At 41.6% G+C, this 24,662-nt stretch overlaps 1 protein-coding gene across 3 annotated transcripts in view; it reads left to right on the forward strand.

Annotated features, from left to right (window-relative positions):
- The window catches only part of dpysl2b (dihydropyrimidinase like 2b), a 28,794-nt gene extending 5,031 nt beyond the window's left edge, over positions 1 to 23,763 (forward strand). For all 3 annotated transcript variants that reach the window (XM_069161825.1, XM_069161834.1, XM_069161844.1), the window contains 13 exons: positions 6,229 to 6,317; positions 7,832 to 8,016; positions 9,802 to 9,966; positions 10,645 to 10,706; positions 13,011 to 13,091; positions 13,457 to 13,525; positions 15,147 to 15,267; positions 15,514 to 15,670; positions 15,791 to 15,932; positions 16,817 to 16,987; positions 20,022 to 20,201; positions 20,512 to 20,677; positions 21,865 to 23,763. In XM_069161825.1, coding sequence (XP_069017926.1) covers positions 6,229 to 6,317; positions 7,832 to 8,016; positions 9,802 to 9,966; positions 10,645 to 10,706; positions 13,011 to 13,091; positions 13,457 to 13,525; positions 15,147 to 15,267; positions 15,514 to 15,670; positions 15,791 to 15,932; positions 16,817 to 16,987; positions 20,022 to 20,201; positions 20,512 to 20,677; positions 21,865 to 21,956 — 1,680 coding nt within the window. In that variant the 3' untranslated portion in view covers positions 21,957 to 23,763. The remainder of the gene's footprint in view (positions 1 to 6,228; positions 6,318 to 7,831; positions 8,017 to 9,801; positions 9,967 to 10,644; positions 10,707 to 13,010; positions 13,092 to 13,456; positions 13,526 to 15,146; positions 15,268 to 15,513; positions 15,671 to 15,790; positions 15,933 to 16,816; positions 16,988 to 20,021; positions 20,202 to 20,511; positions 20,678 to 21,864) is intronic.
- Positions 23,764 to 24,662: the final 899 nt, after the last annotated feature.

A 24,662-nucleotide genomic window follows, 5' to 3' on the forward strand; every position in this document is an offset into this window, starting at 1 on the left:
TATTAGTTCCAGTTTCATATGTACTTCTGATGATTAGAAACATTTTGGACTGGGTTGATATGATGGAAGCTCTCAGGTGAATCGTTTTCCTCTCTACCGTCTCTCTCTCTGGAGTGATTGAGAGAGGCAGCAGTCGTTTGGTGGAAAGATCAGAGGATTAGTAGGTGCTGGAGTCCCAACAGTGATTAAGTCAGATCTAAATGGATAGACTTCCTATTCTTGATGGGTGCATGAAAGAACAAAAAAAGTGGGTCAGAGACAGAACTGATTTCTGTAAAACGTATCACCTGCGGGCCTTTTTCACGTGCACTCGTTCAGATCAGGGAAGAGTGTGATGAAGGTGTTGCACGAGACTGTAGCCGCTGAATAGAAGAACGAGTCTTTTAGTACCCGTGAGCTTCAGGTAACAAACTCACGACTACAGCTGCTGGGCTTCTTCACTGAGCAGGGGTCAGTGTGAGGAGAGGATGATCTTATTTAACCAAACAGACCCAGAGAGGAAATTAATGAGGTTGAATTGAATAAAAACTAAACAGGAAAGGCTGAAACAAAGGAACTCATTGTTCTGTGTCCTTCTGCATACACCAGTTAAATCAGTTTAAAATCACTTATCATGCTGAATTTGAATCTTTAATCAGTCTCCAGTCATTACGGGTGGAGCGCTGGTGTCCGCACACTGTAACAGTACAGCCGGCTCTCAGCCAGATGGAGTTGGGTCAGCTGCACAGACAGGGGCGTACTCTCATTAAATATGAATGAACTTCTGCAAGTTCACCACCTGGAAGTGGGGCTTCTCTGTGACTCCACTTCCAGATTTACACAGTGCCAGAGCAGCGATCAAATGTGTGCGATGGAAATAAACTTGAAGTCAAGGAGGCCTGCAACTTTATCATTAACATTAGTCATTAATCAATTATTTATTTAGTCTTTCAAATGTCTAATAGAAATACGAACAAGAGTGGATCTCTTCAAATTGCATGATTGGTTTTAAAAAACAAACACTCAAATAATCAATTCATTGTCAATTTGTCATTTATCAAGTGCAAATGTGCAGTATTGTGGTTGCTTCTCTGTTTAATCTCATTGTAAATTGAATCATCTTTGGGTTTTGGACTAGTGGTGGGACAAAATAAGCAATCTGAAGAACCCCTAATGGACATTTTTCACTCTTTTGTTCACATTTCAAAGAGTAAACAACTGAATTATTCAGAAAAATAATAAATACAAAAGAGAATACAAGGGAAAAGGGAAATACTGAGGTTTGAGAGGCTGGAACTGGAAGAATTTTTGCCATTTTTGCTTAAGAAATACCAGAAAACTAATCATCAGATCATCAGATATTTTTCATTTAAATACGTTTCTTTTGAATAACAAATCAACGAATTGTCACTTTCAGCTCTGTGAGGCAGGCCGAGTTATTTTTGCTCCAAACAACAGCAGTTTGGCTCGATGTGCCTTGCGGCACAATGGAGGATATAAAAACAGATAAAAGAAACGACAAACATGAAGAGAAAGGCTTTTTTTTTTTTTAGGAAAGTGAAGGCACCTTTGGTGTAGTTGAAGTTGACGGGGGGGTAAAAATAGAGCGAGGCTATAATAAGACTGTCCTGGATTAAGGTCTCTGTGACTACAATCCTCAGCGGATCAGGGATCATTTGGTAGTTTTCTAGTACACCTGTGCTACGGTAGTTTCCCCGGTGACAGCTCAGTGTGCGTTTGTGTGCGTGTAGTTTTGTTGATGGGGGGCTTCATCCTGTTCATGCTGTCATTTCAGTTCAAAGCAGCTGGAGCGCTGTCTCTCCACACGTCACGTCACATCACACAGCGCACCAGTGTCCAAATCAGACACCCGTCGGCTCAGCTTCATTTTTTTCAGCACTCAACTTCATTCAGAAACCCCCCCCCTCCCGTTCATAAAGCCAGAAGTGAGAAGTGTGCATGCATGTGTGTACATGAACTCAGTCACCAATCAGCATCTGAACACCGGAGAGTATTGTTGAGTAAGAGGATCGCGGTGCCTCCGGCTGCACTTTGTCCTCAGCAGACTGCAGGAAACTATCGTTGAGTGAATTTCTTCGATGCAGAGGAAAGAATTGAAATTCTATTTTTGCAGCTAAAGAGAGAATTTAAGTACATTTTTGCATTTGTAGGATTTTGATTTAGGAGCTTGTCATAGACAAAAACAGAATTAAATAAAGTTATTGTCATAGTCAAAGAGAACTTAAGTAAAGTTTAAGTACTCAAAAGGAAATATTTGGTGAAATTTTCAGAAACTATCAGCAGTTAAATTAGTGTCTAGTGTGTTAAAAACCTCTCTGCTGATTTGATTTGATGCGATATATTCATCCAAAGCTCCCAGCGTCTGTTTTATATATAATAACAAAATTGCTGCTGTAATATATTTTTGTATGCAGTTGATCCGTGCTGTAGTTTTGTGGCCAGGGTGTTAATTTACAGATCACCGTTCTGGGAATGACTTTATTTCCTGTTTTGCCAGATACTTTGGAAGACTTCTGTTCTGTGTGTTTTCACAGCAGTTGACTGAACATGCATGGAGATGATTTTGGTAACAGACTGGTTTTTGACTATTCCAGGACACCCATAAATCATAGTGCTGAACGTCCGACCTGGCAGCGTTCTCCACCTGACTTCACTAATGTTCCCAGGATATTTTCCATTTGGACAGCAACACACAACGTTGCCGGGTTACGTCTGGCGGACGTTTTCACCGCGCCCGAGCTGATTTCGTCCGGATTTTATGAAACTCTGTCTGTCTTCTCAGTCAACAGGCGTCTCAGTTCTTCTGCGGAGTGTTTTCACCTGTGTGCTGCTGTGACTGTGTTTGACACGTGATGTGCTTTTAATATCATAATAGCATAGCATAGCTTGAGATGTATACACTTGGCTGTATGAAAATCGATACCACCACAGTACATCATCATCAGTCTGTTACTTTAATAAGTTGCAGCCTTCAGCATTAGTCGTACTTGAATTGTTTAAAGCAGCTACACAATCAATATTTCAGCATTAAAAATGTATCACATCACTTATGTAAACCAGCATAGAAATATCACCTGAATCTGCAGTTTTCCTCAGATCTACGGAGTGTTTTATCTTCTTTCAGCTAATTGTTTTGGTTTTGCAGCCCACGACTGTATTGGTCTACGCTCCCTACTCCCTTCTTGCATTGGTCTTAGCTGGTCTCAGCACAAAAGCACTGCAAAACCTATTTTACACTACGTGCCCAGCAGTAAACAAAGTGGAGCATTTATGAGCTAAACAGACAGATGTGTCCCTCAGTAGTCACTAAAGCCTAAAAATAGACCTAAAAAATCTGCTAAAATAAGCTGCCAGACTTTTTACACGCGTGTTTTATGCTTTTCGGATGGCTACCGATACAGATAGATAGATACAGACTTTTGTTCACCCGTATCCATCTTTTTTATACTTAATGTGTTGTTTTGCTGTTAATAACTGATGCCAACCAGAATCCTGCTCGCCTGCTAGTATCGGAGAAGACTCGCTTTTGTATTGTTCTCACATAAAATCCAGCGTTACACTCACTTGGCCGGCTTCCTTTACAGCCATGTTTGCCTCCAATGCTTACAGTAAGGCCTTTTCCAGGAAGTGGTCTTCGAGGAAACACAGGAGGTCGAAGTGGAAGGTTAAGCAAAGTGTTTGCCTTCAAAATAATCAATGAGTGATTAAACATTGTACAAAGAGCTTTAAAACAGTTGGTATTTTTTTTAAATTTATGCCGGTCCAACTGTTGCCTGGTATGCCATATCAATGAGGTTACACATTGTGGTGTGGAATGAAAACACGACAGTGTAGTAACAGTGAGCCTATTGAGCTTTGTCTGCATCCTGTTTGTGCGCTCTGTAAGAGGTTCCCATGAAGGAAAGGTCACTGTCATGTTTGGCACACATCCAGTACAATCGGACATTCACAGCAGATGATTTCACAATCCTGGATTCAGGGCAGGTAGTTTTCTCAGAATCATTCTCCTCTACATCAAAAAACCAGCCTTATTTCACAGATCAGAAATAAGTAATTGTTTCTGAAAAGAAACAATAATATGAGCGCCGCTGCAGCTTCCTGGCAAACTCTACTGAGTAATGTAATAATGACAGTCATGATGAGGCACATGATGTAACGGCGTATTTCAGAGCAGTTGTTGGGGTGAACGGAGGCCAGCAGTGGGCTGGAGCGAGGCCAGTCTGCTCCGCACACATCGAAGATTACCACATGATCTATTTCCGTTAGTTCTATCAGCGCTGTCAGAGCTTCGCCACACCTTTTAGATGACAACTGCGAGGCATTTTCCAGATCTGCTGCGGCAGTCGGCTGAAGTGTGTGCTGGGAGATTGTTTACTGTGTTTGTGGGTGTCATCCTCTCTTCACTGAATGTTTTTGTAGCCGCAGATGTAAGAAGTTTGAGAACAGTATGACAGATATTAGGAACTTTGGATGGATAAAACCTTCTTATTTTTTATCCACATCAGCTGAACAAATCCATAGTTTGAGGCTCCAAAGAGCACAGAGGAACTCCACTGGTGGCACATATTAACATCTGTATTGAGGAGTGCTACTGCATGTGGAAAAAAGGTTGCTTAAACGTTTTTGTGGCTCCAGAGGGAGCTGTGAACCCGATGACTGTCCTCAAGTGATCTCACTTGAATCAGCGTTAAATTCAGCGTTGAAGACGACAAATCCAAACATTTGAGATTCTGGAACCCTAGAATATATATATATAAATAAAAAAGATTACTATTTGACTAATCATACAGAAAGTGCACAAGTAAAGCAATCAAAAACAAAAGTAACACCTAAAACAGATATAAAATGCATGTGTTGTGGTGGTGTGGGAATGAATCAGAGGTCCCATCATGTACCAAAAAATAAATTCCACCTGCTCCAAGATGATTTTTGTTTTTTTACACGTGTGACAGAGCAATCGGATAACTGAAATCTATTAAAAAAATTAAAGGATATTTTAAAGCATGAGGTAATATTTGTAATGCATGTGTATGTGTGTGTGTGTGTGTGTGTGTGTGTGTGTGTGTGTGTGTGTGTGTGTGTGTATGGAGGCACAGGGTGGAGCAGCAGTTGTGCTCTCAGGGCCAGAGCTGCTGGCTGAGCAGCAGCTAGTGGCAGCGGCTCGAACAGAGCGGCCTTTGTTAGCCGGGGATGCTGGAGTCCTTGTGACCAGAGCTGCCACTCCCTTTTTGGAGAGAGGGCCGGGGCCCCCGGGGTGACTCGAGGGAGGGAGCGAGGGGCTGTTGAGGTGGCGGACCCCTTCCCCCCCCCTCTCCTCTCCTCCTCCATCTCCTCCTCCTCCTCCTCCTCCTCTCTCCTCCCTCCTGCATAGAGACAAGTGGCAGAGCAGCAGGAGGCATGGATGATTGATTATATGGCCGTGCTCTGATTGGCTTCTCTCATGTCTGTTACTGCGACAACTCTACCACATGAAGGGGACAGACGGGTGTGTCTGCAGGCGGGCTGCTGTCTTTATTGTCCCAACACTGAATTCTTCACCTAATTTAGCTGCTCAAGCAGAGCTGAGAAAAATCCACCAGCAGCAGGAGCAGTGATGAACATGTTTGTTTCTGCTGAGTCTGCTCCTCTTTCGGAACAACAGCACCTACAAAAGTGTGTTCTTCTTGATTCAGAGATCATTTTGTGCATCCTGCCCCTCTTCCATCCTCTCTGCATCACTTTTTTCCTATAATCAGTCGCTCTTTCTCTTCTCTAATTCCCTCCTGACATGATAAAAAAGTGTTAAAAGCTCCACACAGAAACCTGGTGATGATCCAAACATGACAAACTCTCAGCTCCGAGTGTCATTGCCTGCCCGCCTCCACCCATTTGACAGATATTGCACAGTCATGTGTTTCTTATCAGAACGCAATCTGAAAAAGACCGAGCAGAGGCTGCTTTGTAAATGCAGCAGGTCCTGAGTGTCTAGGTTTCGTTGCAAGTGCCAATCCACTCCTTTATGTGACATTTCCCAAAGTGTCTTTCATCAAACACCTTTAATCCTGCGTCCAATCAAGCCATCGGATACTCGACCTCATAAGCCTATTTTTTATAGGCGTGTATGAAATCCCAAACACCAGTTCAGGTCTGTTGCAGCGTCTGGGCACCACAGATTTACTTGAGCACTTCCTGATCACATAGTTAATCCTTTAAAATGTGCAGTGACTAATCATCATTATCCTCTTCCAGAGTGACCGTCTCCTGATCAAAGGAGCCAAGATAGTGAATGATGACCAGTCCTTCTGCGCTGACATCTACATGGAGGATGGAGTCATCAAGTGAGTGGACTGCTTTTACTTCAAGCTGCTGGTTGTTCATTAAATCCCCAAATTGATCATGTTGACAAGATGACAAAGAAGCATCTGTCTTTACTCATCACTTGTCTTTTGTCATTACTGCAACTCGACACTAAAAGAACACAAATACAATATTAGTGGAAATGCAATCGTTTCACTACAGCACCATTACATTGAAAAAACAAAACAAATATTGAATTGCCTTGGGTGAGCTATTATAAAAATATATATAGGGTTGGAAAATTTCACTTAAAGGTCCATTTAGTACCTGTTCTTGAGCTTTCTTATGAACCACATGGTCTTCCTCAGCAAACACATTCTGCCCAGCTACCTTGTAAATGTAGCTTTCACTTTCTTCTGAGCACTTTTAAAAGGCTTGTCGACTGAATAGACCTTAAGATGAGATACATTTTTGTTAACTTCTGTTTCCACCTGCAAATATACAGTTACCTCCAAAAAAAAAAAAACACCACAGAAGAAAATAACACAACCTTATAACAGAACGTAGGCTAAAGCTAAACAAGTAATCATTGGTCCAATACGCACACATGGCACTATTTGGTGTCCAAAATACAAACAGATGGAACAGTTACATGATCAATACCTTAAGAATACCAACATGTCATTCTTATCAATGCTAGTCCTCCATATGTTTATTAAATTATTTAAATATTTGTTTTCCAAAACTCCCAGTCTGCTGCACATTTTCAGCTCTCAACTACAACTGCTCCATAAATTCACCATCTGAAATTAACTTTGATTCAATGATGAATAAAAAGGAAACCTGAAGACTCCTGTCAAGTCACATGGAATATTATTAAGTCATAGCACTTGAATACTTTCAGGAAATGATTCACTTTTGACTCTAAACATCGTTTGCATTTTAAAATTTTTATTTTTTTATTTTTATTTTTATTTTTTTTATATCTAATTAAAGCTTTAAAAGTACATTCTTATGATATGGGAACATTTCTTAACAATCTTAATAGGCCAATACATACTTGCAATATTTATAGGTCGGTGTTGTGTGACTCCTCTTCAAAGGGAACTTAATATAAAATACATCTCTATTCCTGCCAGTATTCTTTTCATGAGACCACTGACAAGAAAAAAAAGGACAAAAACAACGCAAGACGCAAGAGTTGAGCAGTGATCGAGAAGACATGTAAACCCTGAGACAGGACAAAACATAGAACATAAAACCAAATAAAAAACAATAAAAACAATAAAAAGAATTCCCAACAGACACAGTGACTGTACGTTTGTTGAATTTATGAATAGCAGCGGTGTATCGCTGAGGAGGGGACAGTATGTATGAGGGCAGCTGTTTCAGGAAGAAGAGTCATAATAGGTTAGTGCAAAGAAAAAAGATCAAAGTAATAAAATCTGTTGTATTAATAAAAGATGTAGATCTACCAGCAGTAATAATATTGGTCATTTCAATGGCAGGTTTTCTCAGCTGGTATTTAAATGCATCTTCTTTTCTCTGTCCTCAGACAAATCGGGGAGAACCTTATCGTGCCTGGTGGGGTGAAAACCATCGACGCCCACGGTCGCATGTTGATGCCCGGCGGCATCGACGTGCACACGCGTTTCCAGATGCCCGATCGAGGCATGATATCCGCCGACGACTTCTACCAGGGCACCAAGGCGGCGCTGGCTGGAGGCACCACCATGATCAGTAAGTCTTTCATCAGAAACACGTGTGATTAAATATCATCGGTGAGCTAAAGCGTCAGTTTGGTGTCTGAGTGCTTCCTGGTGTCTGCAGTGATTCTTCATTCACTGATTGGCTCTAATTGAAAATATCTTAAGGAGGACAGGAAGGACGGCAGGCCTGTTCATGAGCCGATATATGAAACCTCTGAGGACTCAGAGACACGAAGCGCTGACTGCTGGACATGCTGAGTCAGGAAGTGAACTAACTTCCCCTTTGGACAGACGGGCACATCGGTTACTTCTCCAGTATTTAATGCAGCCTTTTCATGTATTTTAGGATTCTTAGTTTTGTCTTTTTGATTTCACAATATTTCAATCGTATCTCAGCCCAGTTTTTTGCTGTGTGTCGTCAGCAGGTTCTGCCTGAGTTTGTTTCCTCTTTAAGTCTAAAGTCATGAAGCTCAGGTCACTTAAAAACTCTAAATTATTGAATTTGGAACATAAGCATAAGTGCAAAAACTTGTATCTAACATATTCCTTTTCATAAATCTCTCTTTTGCTACGTTTAATTCATATTGCGTGTATATTGTTGTTATATCCTTGTACTAGGTCGGTTCTGATCATCAGGGCCACTTTGGATTCAGTATAATGTTGGTAAAGTACCCAGATTTTTTTTAGTTTTATCCTCTATTTGATTATCAATCATTGATTTTGATTTGTTTAAATAAAGCTGTTGTCAATTCTTATTTTCTTATCTAATAAAACATACAGTATATAACTATATTCTATTAAATCTCAGCCTAACAGTGGTTTGGTGTTGCTATTTTGTCATTGTAAAAAGTGTAGGACTGTAAAACTAAATGAAGGTGATGTAATGTCAAAAGAAAACAAAGCTAAATGAAAACGTCATCTTTAAATGCCACACCGGCTCTCGCTCTGCTGACTCAGCAGCTGCTCCGTCCTCCTCCTGGCAGCAAAAACAAACTCCCCCTGCGTGCTGCTGCGGGCTAAAAGCTGAGTGCTGCAGACCCACCCAGGGTCAGACAGATCTGGAGCTCAGACGTCACGTAACAATTAATTCGATTACACACTAGGTTGTGGCTTAATGAAAAGGATCTGATTCCACTCTGGACATAAAAAACAGGGTTCTGGTCGCTCAGCTCAGTTCAGTGCGGTTACATGTGGTGGAACTGAAACGGTTATGAAATGATTAACTGATGAGATGACGAATAGACAATTAAACAAGACAAAACAAATATGTTTTGACTTTTTACAAAGTGGATAATGAATCAGTCGTTTGAAGAAACAGTTGACATTAATTTTATGAAAGTATTTGTTTGTCACAGTCATAATGTGAACACACGGGCTGACCCCTGATGTCTTGTGTTCAGTCATACGTGTATGAAAACTATGAAAAAGAACGTGTTTGAAAACATCCTGAGCCCGACCACTGTGAGTTTGTGTGCTGGAAACTACGAGCAGATGATGGTTAGTGTTTTGATCTCTGGCTCTGGTGTGGTTAGACACAGGAGTCGTGTTTCTGGTCATCTTTAAAGATCAATTTACCCCACAAGTGGTCACTTGGACACATTTTGTAACACATTTGGCCTCCAGGTGTGAACTACATCAGTCTCAGGTTTAGACACAACATTAATAGAGCTGGGTAACAATTAATAGCAGTTAGAGTCACAGTTTGACCGTGTGTGTGTTTGTGCGCGTGTGTGTGTGTGTGTGTGTGTGTGTGTGTGTGTGTGTGTGTGTGTGTGTGTGTGTGTGTGTGTGTGTGTGTGTGTGTGTGTGTGTCCAGTTGACCACGTGGTTCCTGAGCCTGGCGTCAGCCTCATCTCGGCCTTCGAGCAGTGGCGTGAATGGGCCGACAGCAAGTCCTGCTGCGACTACTCGCTGCACGTAGACATCACCGAGTGGCACAAAGGCATCCAGGAGGACATGGAGGCGCTCGTCAAGGATCACGGTACGATGCAAAGTCACCTTTCATTTCCTTAAATTTATACCTTTCAATTGCTTTTTGCTAGAATCATCCAGAGGCAAAATAGTTAAATAAAAAAAAAAAGAAAAAGAAATATTTAATGCTACTCAAAGCAACTTTGGTCATTTTGGTCGGCCAGCAATAGTTTTGTTTGAAAAAAAAAGATTATTATTAATCAAAGTCCTACAATTGGATTGCTTCAAAGTGCACATGGCAAACTAATGTTTGAAATTGTTTTTATATTGATGCATCCCAAAGAGATATTAAATGAATTATAGTTTATATTTACTTATTGGCAGAAAAAAGCAGCACAACCAAAGACAGACAAGATTAAAAAAAAAATAAACTTATCAGCAGCCTCTAGAGGCTGAAATGTTCACTGCACCCCTGAACATGTGGTCACATTGACACAAAACAAATTACTAACATTTTGTAAATTTGCAGCATATCAGGGGAGACAGGAAGCTTCTGTGTTACAGTCCCACTTTAGGATCATCTATGATCACACCTCCCTCTACTCCTGTTCAAAATCTTAATTTATAGTTTGTTTCTCTTGACTCATTATTATTATCAGAAATGTTAAAGTCCCTCTTTACATGCAGTTATATAATTTCTTAAACCTCCCTGTGCTGCATTTTTACATGATCATCGTGTGTTCCTCAGGTGTCAACTCTTTCCTGGTCTACCTGGCTTATAAGGATATTTTCCAGCTGACTGACGCTCAGGTGAGTCTTCTTCTTCTTCTTCTTCTTCTTCTTCTTCTTCTTCTTCTTCTTCTTCTTCTTCTACGCATATTCAGCTGCAGCTACTCCTACTTAAAATTGGATTAAGCTGGAATTATCCTTTAACACGAAACTTGCAGCCGCACACAACAACATCTACACTAATCTAATTGCTTTTAGCTTAATGACCATTGTTACTGTCAGTGTTGCAGGAAATTTGTCTGAAAAGTAATTGAGTTAAAACAACAAAAAAGGTATTTAATATATTTTTCACAGACTGACGAGATGTTTGAAAAATAATCTGTTTTTTCTGGCAACATGATTCATGATTGAAGGAGCAGAGATGGATATTGCTAGCCTACATAAGACTGATATTGTAATATCACATAAATCATATCTCAGTCTTGATTATGGCTCTTGCAGGCCAGCGGGAGTTACAGTGCGAGTCTGCTTGTCTTGGCGACGCTTCCTCTCACTGATTGTCTTGTATGTTTCTCTTGGGCGAGTGAACGGGTAACAAAAGTCTCTCTGACTCGCACTTAAAACGAAGGAATCCCCACTGAAACACATTTGTGATGGTCTTTGCACCTGTGTGAGGAGCGTACAGTTTATCATGTTCTCCGTCACGTCAAATTCTGACACCTCTTTTGTTGTTGCATGTTTTGCAGCAGGGAGACGATGACTCATCCAGCACGTTGGTTTTCCGTCTGTGAACTCATCGTGTTGCCTGAACAATGAGACTGTGGGAGACTCACATACTGAGTGAAATCAGGGTCCATGTTACTTGTCACCACACTTTATTATTATTATAACTGTCTGGCAGATTATAGAGAATACAGAGGATGTAAATCAAGCCGTTATCCAGCACTGATGGCAGAAAAAGAGCGTCTGAAATGATTAGTTCATTAACAGATTGGCCAAATGAAATGAAATCTTTTAACAAGTTTCCTAACTGATTAATTGTCTTTTAAAGTCATTTTTCTGACAATCTGCAATTTGTTTTCTGTTTTATATGATTTAAATTTTCTGTCTGTTTTTTTTTGCACAAAGCAAACCATTTTTAAGAGCATCACCTTGGCAACAGACATTGAATCAAATAATACTAATTATGACAAAATAATGTTAATTGCGTTATGAACAAAATCAGAAAAAAACAGCAGACGAGTCAATAACAGATGAGTTTAACTCACCTTGAAGAACAATTTTTTTTAAGATGCAAATAATAAGACAAATGAGTAATATTTTATTGTTATTGTGATGTCACATCAGAACAGGGCTGGTGGTAGATTGGATCAGTGGGAGGGACACTGCCTCTGACTGGTTGTTATGTTGCGCTCAAAATAAAGTCAGGGATAGGTTTAAGGGCCACTTGACTGAAAGTGAAACAACCAATCACATTACTGTAAAATTGAGCATGTGCGTCCCTCCTCTTTGAGAGTGCTGCTCTGTAGAAAACAAGACTGCACAGATGGCTTCGAGCTAAATGCTAACACCCGCTTGTTGGCATACTAACAATGACATAGCTAACATGCTGATGGTAAACAGGTATAATGTTTACCATGTTCACCAATTTAGTGTGAACATGCTAGCATTGAATAACTAGAAATAAACACAAGGAGGCTCATGGGAAAATCATTAATTCTGCTGGTATTCAGTCATAGTTGAAATGAAACTTTTGACCTGATAATGGTGCCTGATGAAACTTCAAGAAGAACTTCATCCAGAAGGTGACATGATTGTGTGCAGCAAATTTCAGCGCAATACATCAAATACTTAAAAAGACAAACGTGAACATGTCGGTGATTTAGGAGGAAAAGTCAGGGGAACCACATTCATTAGGACGCATCTTTAGGGGACCATGAATTTCTGTACAAAAACTCACAGACACAAAAATCCCATATCAGATTGAGTGTTTTTACCTTTTAGATTAAAGACAGGTTTAGTGCAGGAGAGACAGAACATATATGAAGTAGAGATATTCATAGAACAAAAGATAAAAGAAAACAATCTCCCAGAAAAAGCTCACCATACACGCTCTCTCACAACCACATTGTCTGTCTAAATTTAGGACTTTCTTCAGGCTAAGTATTCATTCAGACAGCTGGTGGAATATAAGAATTCTACCAACAAATTATTTTTATACATTAAATTAGAAATCAAATAAAAACAAAACAAAACATGTAATACTTGTTTTTTGATAACAAAGTTCAGTCATCAGTCAAGAGAAGCTCAGTGAAAGACATAAAGAGCAGAATTTAGATCTGTGTCTGAAGAACAACCCTGACTGTGTCCTCCCCTCTGCTGCAGGTGTACGAGGTGTTCAGTGTGATCCGCGACCTGGGAGCCGTCGCCCAGGTTCACGCTGAGAACGGGGACATTGTAGCCGAGGTACGACACTTCATACCACAAAGAGAGATGAAAAGACGTGTTTGTTTTTTCCCGCTGGATTTTTGCCCTTAAAAGAAATTGGCGTTAAATGTGAAATAAAGCCCTAATCTGTGTCTCAAGGCTCTGCTGGTTGAGCACAAAAGCTGTGACACATCATTTTCTCCACAAAATGTTCAGCGCTGACCTCCTAATAGCCAACAGATGAGGATGAATCTTCACGAAGGTCATGGCCACGCTTGGCTCTTCATGCTCTGCCAAGGCTGCTTATGAGGAACATGTGCGCAAACCTGTGCATGACTCAACATCTCGCGTTTCCCATGGTGATTTGTCTGTGTGTGTGTGTGTGTGTGTGTGTGTGTGTTTAGGAGCAGCGCAAGATCCTGGAGCAGGGGATCACCGGGCCTGAAGGACACGCGTTGAGCCATCCCGAGGAGGTGAAATGTTGCTTTGACTTTGTATCCCTGTTATGAGAGGATGCGGCCTATCTCGCCCTGCACAGCTGCTTGTGTCTGACAGTTTTACAGTGAAGCTTGGCAAACACCTGAACATCCTCTACACGCTCACCTTTCACATGATTAATGTGAATAATCCTGCCCTACAGCCGATGTAGATAAGAGCTCATCCTTCCTACATAAATCAAGGTTGTTACTTATGAACATGAGATGCAGAAGCAAATTTGAGATTTATGTCCAGGCAGCTGCTCTAAGAATTAATACAAACAACCTGCGTTATACTGCTAGAAGTTGTGTTTCCTGTTATTTTTTTTTTTCCCTTTTTGTAATTATCATCTCGTTCCTAAGGCAATGTAAAATACTGATTTCTCACTGCACAGGGGGAAGAATCGAGTAAATCAAATCTGGATCGTGATACATCATTTTTTATGATTTCATTGAAAGCTTATGAGGACCCTCTGGCAAATGAGGCATAACGAGGACAAAAAAAAAAATTACCCAAAAGGCAGCATGATCCAAAATAAATTACAGACAAGTTGAAGAATCCACAGCTTTCCTTCTTTGAACATTTCGTTTGTCATTTCATTTGTCAAAAGAAGTCCGTCTTAAGCGTTTTACCATATTTGTGTTGCTATGGACGAAGAACAGACTTCAAGGAAATAAATAAAACAGCAACACACTTAAAGGAATTGTCCAACATTTTATGAAATGCATTTATTCATGCCATGAGTTGGATGAGGACATTGATATCCGATACGCATCTGTGTTTTAAATAAGAAGCTGCAGTTAGCAGCTGGTTAAAGTAGCTTATCTGAAAGAGTGGAAACAGAGTCCAAAGGTAACAAACTTGCTACACTACGTCAGAGTGAATTAAAAAAAACAGCATTAAAACAAATTACGCCATTAAATTGAGGATTAAAAAACAAAATGAAAACAAACTTCAAACCAATTTTAAGCAAAAGCACCTGAAGATAAACACGAGAAGACACTATAAAACTGTAAACATGAAATTAGAATGAAATATACCGGCGAGAATAAATGTGTTTTCAGTTGAGATTTGAATACTGATAGTGATGTTGATGTCCTGATCTGGAGGGGGTGGGGGGGTCACTGAGAAAACCCTGTCGGCTCTAAAAGCCAGTCAGGACCTATAGTAACTGCTCAAAGCTGCTGTTTAAACGACCTGAGCAAGTGATGTTAAAGATAAGGGTGCAACAGGTGAGACAGACATGCCAGGACAGATGAAATGTGGTCCTGCTCATGTGTTCCAGTCCGGAGCCTTTCTTTGGTACTGTTATCTTGATGTTTCTTTTATTCATAGTTTCTTTTCTATAACTTTCCTCAAATTCTGAGAGGTAATCATCTTTTATGTCTCCGCATTAACTCCTTCCTCAAAGTTTTGAATTGTCATGTGATACTTATGACACATGGGTTTTGGCATGAGACTGTGAACACTGAACAGCAGTGGAGAAAATATTGTTAGGCAGAAGAGTGAAATGATGGAAATGTGGTGGTCAGTTGGGAGAAAAACATGAAGCAGGTCTCATGTTTTCTGCATTTTTACTTGCCCTATCTCTTAAAAGAAAACGTTATTGTTGTCCAGGTGGAAGCAGAGGCTGTTAACCGCTCTGTGACTGTGGCCAATCAGACCAACTGCCCTCTGTACATCACCAAGGTGATGAGCAAGAGCGCTGCTGATGTCATCGCTCAAGCCAGGAAGAAGGGTAGGAGGCTAAAACAAACATTATTCTGATCTTACGCGAATGTAATCTTCATTTCTTGTACAGTTTGAATGACATTGCAGTATTTCACAATTAGATTTGACCCCTTATTTGAATTTTTTTTTTTGAATTACAATTATAATAATTACAAAATAACATTCAAGTTTATTCCTGCAGTATATTTTAAAGTAATGCCAGTAAAACAACCAAAATGTAGGACCTGATGTTATAGTGTGACTGGGCTTTCAGGCACTGTGGTGTACGGAGAGCCAATCACTGCAAGCCTGGGAACAGACGGTTCACACTACTGGAGCAAGAACTGGGCCAAAGCAGCCGCCTACGTCACGTCCCCTCCCCTGAGCACCGACCCCACCACACCAGACTATCTCAACTCCCTGCTCTCCTGGTAAGAGACGATCCCAACATTCAAAGTGGAGACGCAGCAAAACAATGGTATGGGGGCAATACTTTTTGTCTGAGCATTGCAGTTAACACAACCCAGTTAACTTTTTAAATTTCTACATAGTGGTGACCTGCAGGTGACAGGAAGTGCACACTGTCCCTTCAACACCGCCCAGCGTGCTGTGGGCAAAGATGACTTCAGCTTGATTCCTGAGGGCGTCAATGGCACCGAAGAGAGGATGTCTATCATCTGGGACAAGTGTGTGGTATGTGTGTCTATCCGTCCATCCGTCCGTCCGTCCGTCCGTCCGTCCAATCATCCATCCGTCAAAAAGTGTGCGCGTGTGTGTCTGCTGCGTAACATAATTGTGATTGTGCAAACAATTTTCTTTGGCCCCTTAGTTCTACAGGGAGTAACATCATTAGACAAACAAATGAGCATTTACCAGCATCCTTCTTAATAGTAACTTTTGAGATTTAAGCAAAATCATTTCTTTATTTATTCATTTTTTAAGAAAACGTGCTGTTTTGGAACATTTCAAGGAAGACAAATAATGACAGCCTACATGAAATGGGCTGGGACTCCAAACCATTAGCAAACAAGGTGGGAAGGTGGTATATATGAATGTATCAAAAGCTATATTACATTTTTCTAAACTGAATGAGGGATGCGTATGAAGCAGAAATTAGATGAGCTCATACATACCAACCCTGCAGTCCGTCATGGGTGCTTAACATGCCATACAATTTTGGCATGGGACAGTGGTTAGAGAAGCTCTGCGCAACTGATGCAATCCATGTGCATCGTCAATGTACACTTACATGCGTTTGATTAGTGGGAAAAAGTCCCTTCAGATTAGCCTGCATTTACCTATTGTGTTAGAGTGGACAGAAACAAAAGGGGACACAATGATCTGCCATGTAAAAAGGAATGTGGGACAGGGGTGTAAAATGGGGGTGGGGGGGGTGTGGGGGGGAGGGGCAAATGCACAACGAATTCATGTAAGAGTGAAATACACAGTTGTGCAAGAATGTTTGAATTAACACGCAGGAAAATGAATGGCAAAAAGAAGATGGAAACAGGAACCAAAAGGAAGGAGGACAGTGACATTTATATTATTCTCACTCTCTCCGCTCTGATTCATCTCAGGTGACGGGTAAGATGGACGAGAACCAGTTTGTGGCCGTGACCAGCACCAACGCTGCCAAGATCTTCAACCTTTACCCTCGCAAGGGCCGCATCGCCGTGGGTTCAGACGCTGATCTGGTGCTCTGGGACCCAGACTTCACGAAGATCATCTCCGCTAAGAGCCACAACTCGGTACGACCTTCACTCATACATAACTGGTCATTTTAACACCTTCATACAAGGACGGCCTCTCGTCTTCAAATGTTAAAGCCTTCTATGTGCAGTGGCTTTAAAATTCAAAATAAAAGTCAGATTAAAAAGTAAGTCGTGCTTAAAAAAAAAATTGAGCCAGTGTGTCTACATAAAATACATCTTACTATTCATGCCAAACACGAAGACCTTCTAGTATGTAATAAATGTAATTAACAAGAATTCAGTTCATGTATTTGATGATAGCCAAGAAATGATCTTGTTAGTCCACTTCTTTGTCGTATAGGCTGACTCTGGTTTTACGGCCGTCTGACTGCTGAACAGGGTGTGGGCCTCACAGCGTCAGGGGAGTGATGTCATTCTTAAAATCTGCCAGAGAACTGGAACACATCTTTTCTGATTGTTAACAGGCCGATCACTGTGTGTGTGTGTGTGTGTGTGTGTGTGTGTGTGTGTGTGCGTGTGCGCGTGTGTGTGTGTGTGTGTGTGTGTGTGTGTGTGTGTGTGTGTGTGCGTGTGCGCGCGCGTGTGCGTGTGCGTGTGTGTGTGTGTGTGTGTGTGTGTGTGTGTGTCAGAAAGACGGAGAGACGAAAGCTGTGTATTTTCTTGTGTATTTCAATCCCGTCATGTTTTTTGGTTTCTTTTTATCCTGCTTGGTCAGAAAATCACGGGCTAATGTTCATGGGAGAAATTGCTCATTTGGAGCGTGTGTGCGTGTGTGTGTGTGTGTGTGTGTGTGTCATAGGATAGTCCAGCCTAGTGGTGATCTCATTTCAGGCTCTCAGATTCTGCCAGATTGCCATGACCTCAGCCTTAGCTCCGGTAGCTTTTAGGAGAGAGCAGTCATAAGGTTTCCAAACTGGTCACAGAGCAACCTCCACACCCTCCCTGTCCTCACACAGCCACTGAAACCACCCCAACGCCCCGACTTCTTCCTCCTCTGGCCTGAGATCTGATTGCCTCCGTGCCCCCCTCCCGACGATTAGCCTCGGTTTCGTTATTAGTATTAAGCCAGAGGGAACACTTTGAAAACTGCGAGTTAAATCAGTTAAGCCCCTTTCAGAAGTGCACTATAATCCACACATTCTGGCAATTCTACATGGATGCATCATGCGTGAGTCCATCAACATCGCTCTGGCAGCTTTTCAGATAAAGATTTTCATAAATCTGTGATGTGAAGGGGCATGAGCTTTACAGGGGGTTACATCATGCTCATCTCATGATAGAGGGAAAGCAGGTGGAGATGATGAATCACTCTTGAATCATGTGTCTCTGCTTTGATGGTTTTTCTGCTGTGATTTACCATATCGGGGCTAGTGTTTGTAGTTACAACGAGCCGTAATAAAACATCGCAGGAACACAGGTGTTGGCTGTTGGGCAAGAACTTTAAACTGCTTCAAATCTAAAAGCACAAAAATCTCCAGACTCGTGTAGCTTTAAAAATGTCAGACGGACAGTACCGTGCCAGAGATCACGGTGAGAGATCTTCCCAGTCAAGAGACAGCAAAATAAAAGTCAGAAATAAATGTTCTTCAAGCTCTCATTAGCTTTACGCATAGATACATCGCACAATTTAATTTTTCTGGATAAGCCCAGCTCTTTGAAAAAATTAAATATTGGATGTGAATAATTCTAAATATGTCACACATGTTGAACGTGACTGTAGGTTTACTGAGAAATTTCTCTGAGATCTCTACTGAGATTTTTTTTTCACAGAACCGTGACAAGTTTTTGTGTGAGATTACAAAGCCAGGAAGCGGCTGACAGGAAGAGACTGAACAAGCTCATTAAGAAGGCCAGCAGTGTGCTGGGGTGTCCACTGGATACGGTGGGGGTGGTGGGAGACAGGAGGATGATGGCTAAGCTATCATCCCTGATGGACAACACCCCCCACCCCATGCGGGACGCCCTGGCAGCTCTGAGCAGCTCCTTCAGCCACCGGTTGATTCACCCCCGGTGTGTGAAGGAGAAGTACCGCAGGTCCTTCCTTCCTGCTGCTGTCAGGCTGCATTGTATTGTATTGTATACAATACACCGTGCAATTCAAACATTATTCTGCTTGTATAAACCATATTTGTCTAGTCATATTTAGTTATTGTGGATTTGCACTGTACTTACTTATTACTGTATCACTTATTTCTTATTACTTATTTTGCTACATAGTTTTTTTTGTACTATGTTGTTTTTACTCTTGTTTGTAAGGTTTGCACTGTCTACTATGCTGCTGTAACCCTTTACATTTCCCCACTGCGGGACTAATAAAGAATTATCTTATCGTATTTTATCTCTTATCTCGATCGCACAAGGGGAAAGTTTTCCACTACAGCAGCATGTAAAGACAGAATGTTCAAAGTTGTCATATTGACATTTAAGGTGTATTGATTGAATCACAATCTCACCTCGAAGCCCCGTTTTGATCCTCTACTGTTTGCCCCGTTAAATTTACTGCATTATTCTGTTAATACATACTCCATACTTCCTGTATCCATTTCAAATTAAAAGCCCCTTAGGTGTTTCAGTTGAAAGAAACCCTTCTTTTCATAACAAGGCTTTTATTGGGAAATATTTGCAGAAATTTGTTGTGACTGAAGTGAGACAATTGCACTTTAGATGAGTATTCTAGAACAACCTTTCTAAAATTGCAGGATTATGTTTTTGGCTTTATTGAGTTAATATACATCGTTGACCCTTGTATGTACACTTACCACCACAGGAACATTGATTATACTACCTCAGAAACAGCAACGAGAGAATAAACTGTCTTTCAACTCCAAAATGCACTTTACAATCGTTCATTTACGCAAAATGTGAGAGCTCATAACGCTTCTCTTCTGTATTATTCTTACCGTGTAACTAAGTGTTCTGGCATGTGTAGCACGTCAACTGAATTTGAACTGTACTTTGTTATTATTAAGAGTAGAGTCCTCTTACGTTCTAAAAAATGTGGAGTCGTTATAGTCTTTAATAAGGAACAAATAAGCAGTGATGTGACATTCTTGCTGTCCTCCTCCCACAGGCTGTGGAGTACAACATCTTCGAAGGCACAGAGGTGCGCGGTGGTCCTCTGGTGGTGATCAGTCAGGGGAAGATCGTCCTGGAGGAGGGGACCCTCCATGCCACGGAGGGGTCGGGACGTTACGTGGCCCGCAAACCCTTCCCTGACTACGTCTACAAGAGGATAAAAGCTCGCAGCAGGGTACAGGACTCCTCTCTCGCTGCGTTTAGTCCTTGTAGCTGATTCACTGTCCATTGAACAGCCAAACCTTGTTGATGGAAAGGGTATTTTGTCCATCATTTGAAAGGCTAAGACTCAAAAATTGCATTTCAGTTTGACATTAAAGCTGGTCCCCACGCCCAGCGTTTTTATTTGTTGCAATTTGTTTTGTTTTTCTAATCATCAATGATTATGCTACAGCTTGTTGGGGAATTGGCTCCACCTTTCGGAAGTACTTCCTTGTTAGTTTTCTCCGTCACAACTGTTGTGTCTTTTTTTTCCCACAATGCAGCTGGCCGAGCTGAGGGGTGTCCCCAGGGGCCTGTATGACGGTCCCGTCTGTGAGGTGTCAGTCACTCCTAAAACCATGACCCCTGCCTCCTCTGCCAAGACCTCACCTGCCAAGCAGCCCAACCAGCCCGTCCGTAACCTGCACCAGTCCGGCTTCAGCCTATCAGGTCAGTCAAACAACCATCAGTCCAGAACCAGCGCTGCGTTGGTACTCCTGTTTTTGTCACGATTGTATTATAATGAACAAACTCATCAAGGAGAATTGTTCGGCTATATTAATGCCATAATCGTTCAATTTATGGAGTTCACCATTTAAAAAAACAAAAAACCTCAAGTTGGAAACGAACACATGAAGACTGCCCTTCATGGCATTTTTCAAAAGGCCCAGCTACGACATCATGTGTACGGGAAATATTGCACCAAATTCAATCCGTTTGAACGGTCACTGTAAACAAATGGATCTTTTCTTGATGTAGTAACGTGAAATCTATGCAGAGTCCATCGTTGGGTGTCTTCAGTTAACCAGCAATGATTTTTTTTTTTAACCGCACATCAGACTCCAATGCGATTTCTTTGGTCTGTTCCCGTATTGTATAGCCCACTCCACACGTCCGGGACATCAGGGTGTCTTTCACCAGCCCGGTCTTCTTGGTCACATACAAACACTCTGAACAGAGCTGGTAGAAGCTGAACGACAGAGGCACACAATTCTGTGACAACACAACTGTAGTGCAGGATGTTGAAAAATAATTTGACGTTGAACTCTTTAAATGTGGTTATGCTTATGAGGTCAAATGTGTTATGTCATTTTGTTTAAATGTTAGCTTGCTACACATCGTTCAGTTTAGTTTCATTCATTCAGCCCAGTGTGTACTACACACTGTGACGCTTTGGCATGAAAAGTAGACTCGTGTATGAGCAGCTTGTTTTTAATGCCAGGGCGTCATTTGAGTACAAAGAGTGAATGTGAATTTATTTGCATTTAACTTGCATGACGTATCTGATGCTACCTATGTAAAAATGACTTCTTTTAACCCAAACAATGATCTTTTCCTAAACTTAACTATTTGTTTTTTTGGTGCCTCACCTTTCACACCAAGGGGAGGGAAAACATGACACTGACACATTTTCCTCTAGTAGACTGACGGCTGCTTTGGTTTGATACCGGGTCGATTAATTACACTCAGACCTCGGTTACATGGTGTTGCTTTCTCAAAACTTCCAGGATCTTTCTGGTATAATAAACCAGTGAGCCAGTTAGAAAATTGACCAAATAAACCCCTTGAAACCTGAAATATCACTCTGTGTTTCTTCAGAGTGTAAATAATAGCCGACTTTCCATTTGCCCGTACAGGTGCTCAGATTGATGACAACATTCCTCGCCGGAACACCCAGCGCATCGTGGCGCCTCCCGGTGGCAGGGCCAACATCACCAGCCTGGGTTAGACCTCCGTTCTCGGCTGCTGAGGAGGAAATTAAGATTCGTAGATGGATGGCCAGCAGGAGCTGAGGGAGGGGTCAAGAAGCTACGTCACTGCAGCGGGAGCCGAACCCTCCGCAGCACCTGACGGAGCCGTCCGTCGGTCTCGATCTTTCACTTCCTCCTTCGCTGCTTTTTTTTTTTTTTTTTTTTTTTTTTTTTCCCTCCACATACCCACTCTCCTCTCCCCTGAAACCCGATCCTAGAGGACACAGTTAGAAACAAAAAACAAGAAAAAAAAAAAGGTCTGCCTCATAAGATGGAAAAAAAAGAGAAAAAAATGATAACACTCCTTATTTGAGCACTTTTGACTGCATTATTCTGTTTTTTTTTTTTTATACTGTACTTTCTCCCTGTCATGCATCCTTTTGATGTTTGCTTTGCTGTTGTTTTCACTGAGCGGTCAAGTGAGACTAAACTGAATTAATACAGCTGAGAAAAGAGGATCAAATTCAGGCAGGATGTCTGTTGTGTTTCCATTCTTAGTTTTTTTCCTTTTCATTTTGGCAGCAGTTAAACATGGAGCATGGGTACAAAACCAATGTTTTTCTCCTCTTTTGTTTCTCGTTAAATAAGCAGAACGCTAGGTTGATTGAAATCCATTAGTCTTACAGTTCATTTAGTCGACAAAAACCTAATGCTTTCCTCAAGCTCTTGACTATCTTTGATTTGCTTTATGTCGCATTTCAATCGCTCTCCAGTCCATTACATATTGCTACAATCACTATTTAATTGCTCATTCGCCATGAGGACGGCCTTAAGATTTGAAAATTTGACCACCGGAGTCTTATTATGGTCATACGCTCTCACTGCAGCCGCTCTCCTCTCACGTTCCCCCAACGGTGAGTCGGCTGGAAAGTCACGCGGAGCAGGAGGAGGTCTGGCGGATAGTAAATAGAGCTTTATGCGTCATCTGTATGCGTTAGGTCATCGTTAAGTGGGAAAGATTTATAGAGGAAGGAGAGAGTTGTCCTCGCTGTCACTTCAAACTCAGCCTTACTGTCTCTTAGCGCCGTCCTTTTAGGGCACTTTTAGAAGTGCGGGAAGGTGCCGTTCACCACGCAGCTACACACTTCCCAGTTTGTTTGCACTCCTGTGAATCACCCAGATCTTTGATTGACAGCTGTTGAAGCGTCTGATCACCGTCCATCACCAACCAGTGCATTTACATCCAGAATGTTTCTCCTCCTCCAAATGTGACTGTTTTCTACTCATCAAAGCCCCTCTTTCCTTTCTACTCTTTACGTGCCTGAACCCACAGAAGTTGTACTAATAGTCTGATTTCACTTTTGTGTTTTGTTCTTCTTTGTTTTTGAGGTAAGTGAAGGATGTAAGATAAAAAGATGTAAAATAGCCAGGATTAACCGATTCAAAGGTGCCAGATTTTGCGCTTTCGTAGGGCCTATCCTGCCGATAGAGCCCCTGTAAAGACGAAAAATGCTCGATATCTTGAAATGTTCTAATGTTTTAGAGTTTTTAACTTGTTGTCAAACTGCTTTTTAGTGTCATTCTGTAACTAGGTGCCTAAGGGCTGAGCACTATTGATTTACGCTTGAAAGTAGACATGAGCTAATGTACTTCTGACTAGTGTGCAGTGTTGATGTGTGAGGGATGGGACACGCACGGCGGCCTCCTGTACAGCACTCTTTATGGCTGTGGATATTATGTCGCTCCGGGGTACTGAGCACTCAAATGTTCTTGTTTTTTTTGTTTTTTTTGTTTTTTTGGTTCTTTTGCATGATCTGGTTTCCATTAAAGCCAAGACAAGCCGTTTTCCTGTGTTCCTGCTTGTGTTAACGAGGTCTTGGCCACCGGTTGTCAACTTTCTGCAGCCTTTTTCTTCCCCGTGACTAAACACAGAGCATAACATGAACATAACCAGGTATCCAGCTATGGAAACAGATTAAGACTCGTCTAAACTTTAGACTGGGCTTACATTTTTTTTAAATTAGACTGATTAACACCAATTTATTTTTAAAAAACAAAGTTAGCTCTTGGCTTTTATTTTCTAATTGGGTCTTTCTTTCTGCAGCTCGGCCCCTGACTCACTTCCACATATGCATGCATACACGACGTAGACACACGGACACGCACCAGCTTCTCTGTTTGTGCTTTCAACCTCGGCTCGCTCCCTTCTGAGATAACCGGAAGCCTGTAGAAGGCAAAGTCTGTCAGCGTTATGAATGGTTTATGTATTTAAGGAATCCCAGGCAGGCGGGGGGAGGTGGGGGGGTGTAACAAATGCATGTCTCTGCAGCAAAGATGAGACCAGATTGAAATAGGAAAGGGAAACTCAAATCTCCACGGCAACACACACATCATGCAACAAGGTTTTTTGTTTTGTTTTTTGTGATTCAGGAGTCGGACGTTTCACCCCGTGACTGATCAGTGTCTCTTTCGCTCAGTGTGGTTTACTGTTTCCTTTATTTATTTTTCTGACTAACCTGTTGCTACTTGTTACGGTCGCTTCCTGAACTGTCACTCTCAACACCGCTGCATTTGGTGGTCCGGTAGGTGAAGTCCACAAACACGAACACAGTTTGACTGAAAGCGTTCCTTTCACTCCCCACCGACTTTTCTTTTCCTTCCTCCGTCCCTCCCACACACTTCCTCCTCAGGCGCTTTGGTTGTTTCTGGCTGTTGCCATGGTGACAGAGCCCTCCACTCTCATG

This window comes from Embiotoca jacksoni, unplaced genomic scaffold (genome assembly GCF_022577435.1).
Source record: "Embiotoca jacksoni isolate LCO1_2020_lvr unplaced genomic scaffold, fEmbJac1.0.p SCAF_10, whole genome shotgun sequence".
Classification (NCBI taxonomy): domain Eukaryota; kingdom Metazoa; phylum Chordata; class Actinopteri; family Embiotocidae; genus Embiotoca; species Embiotoca jacksoni.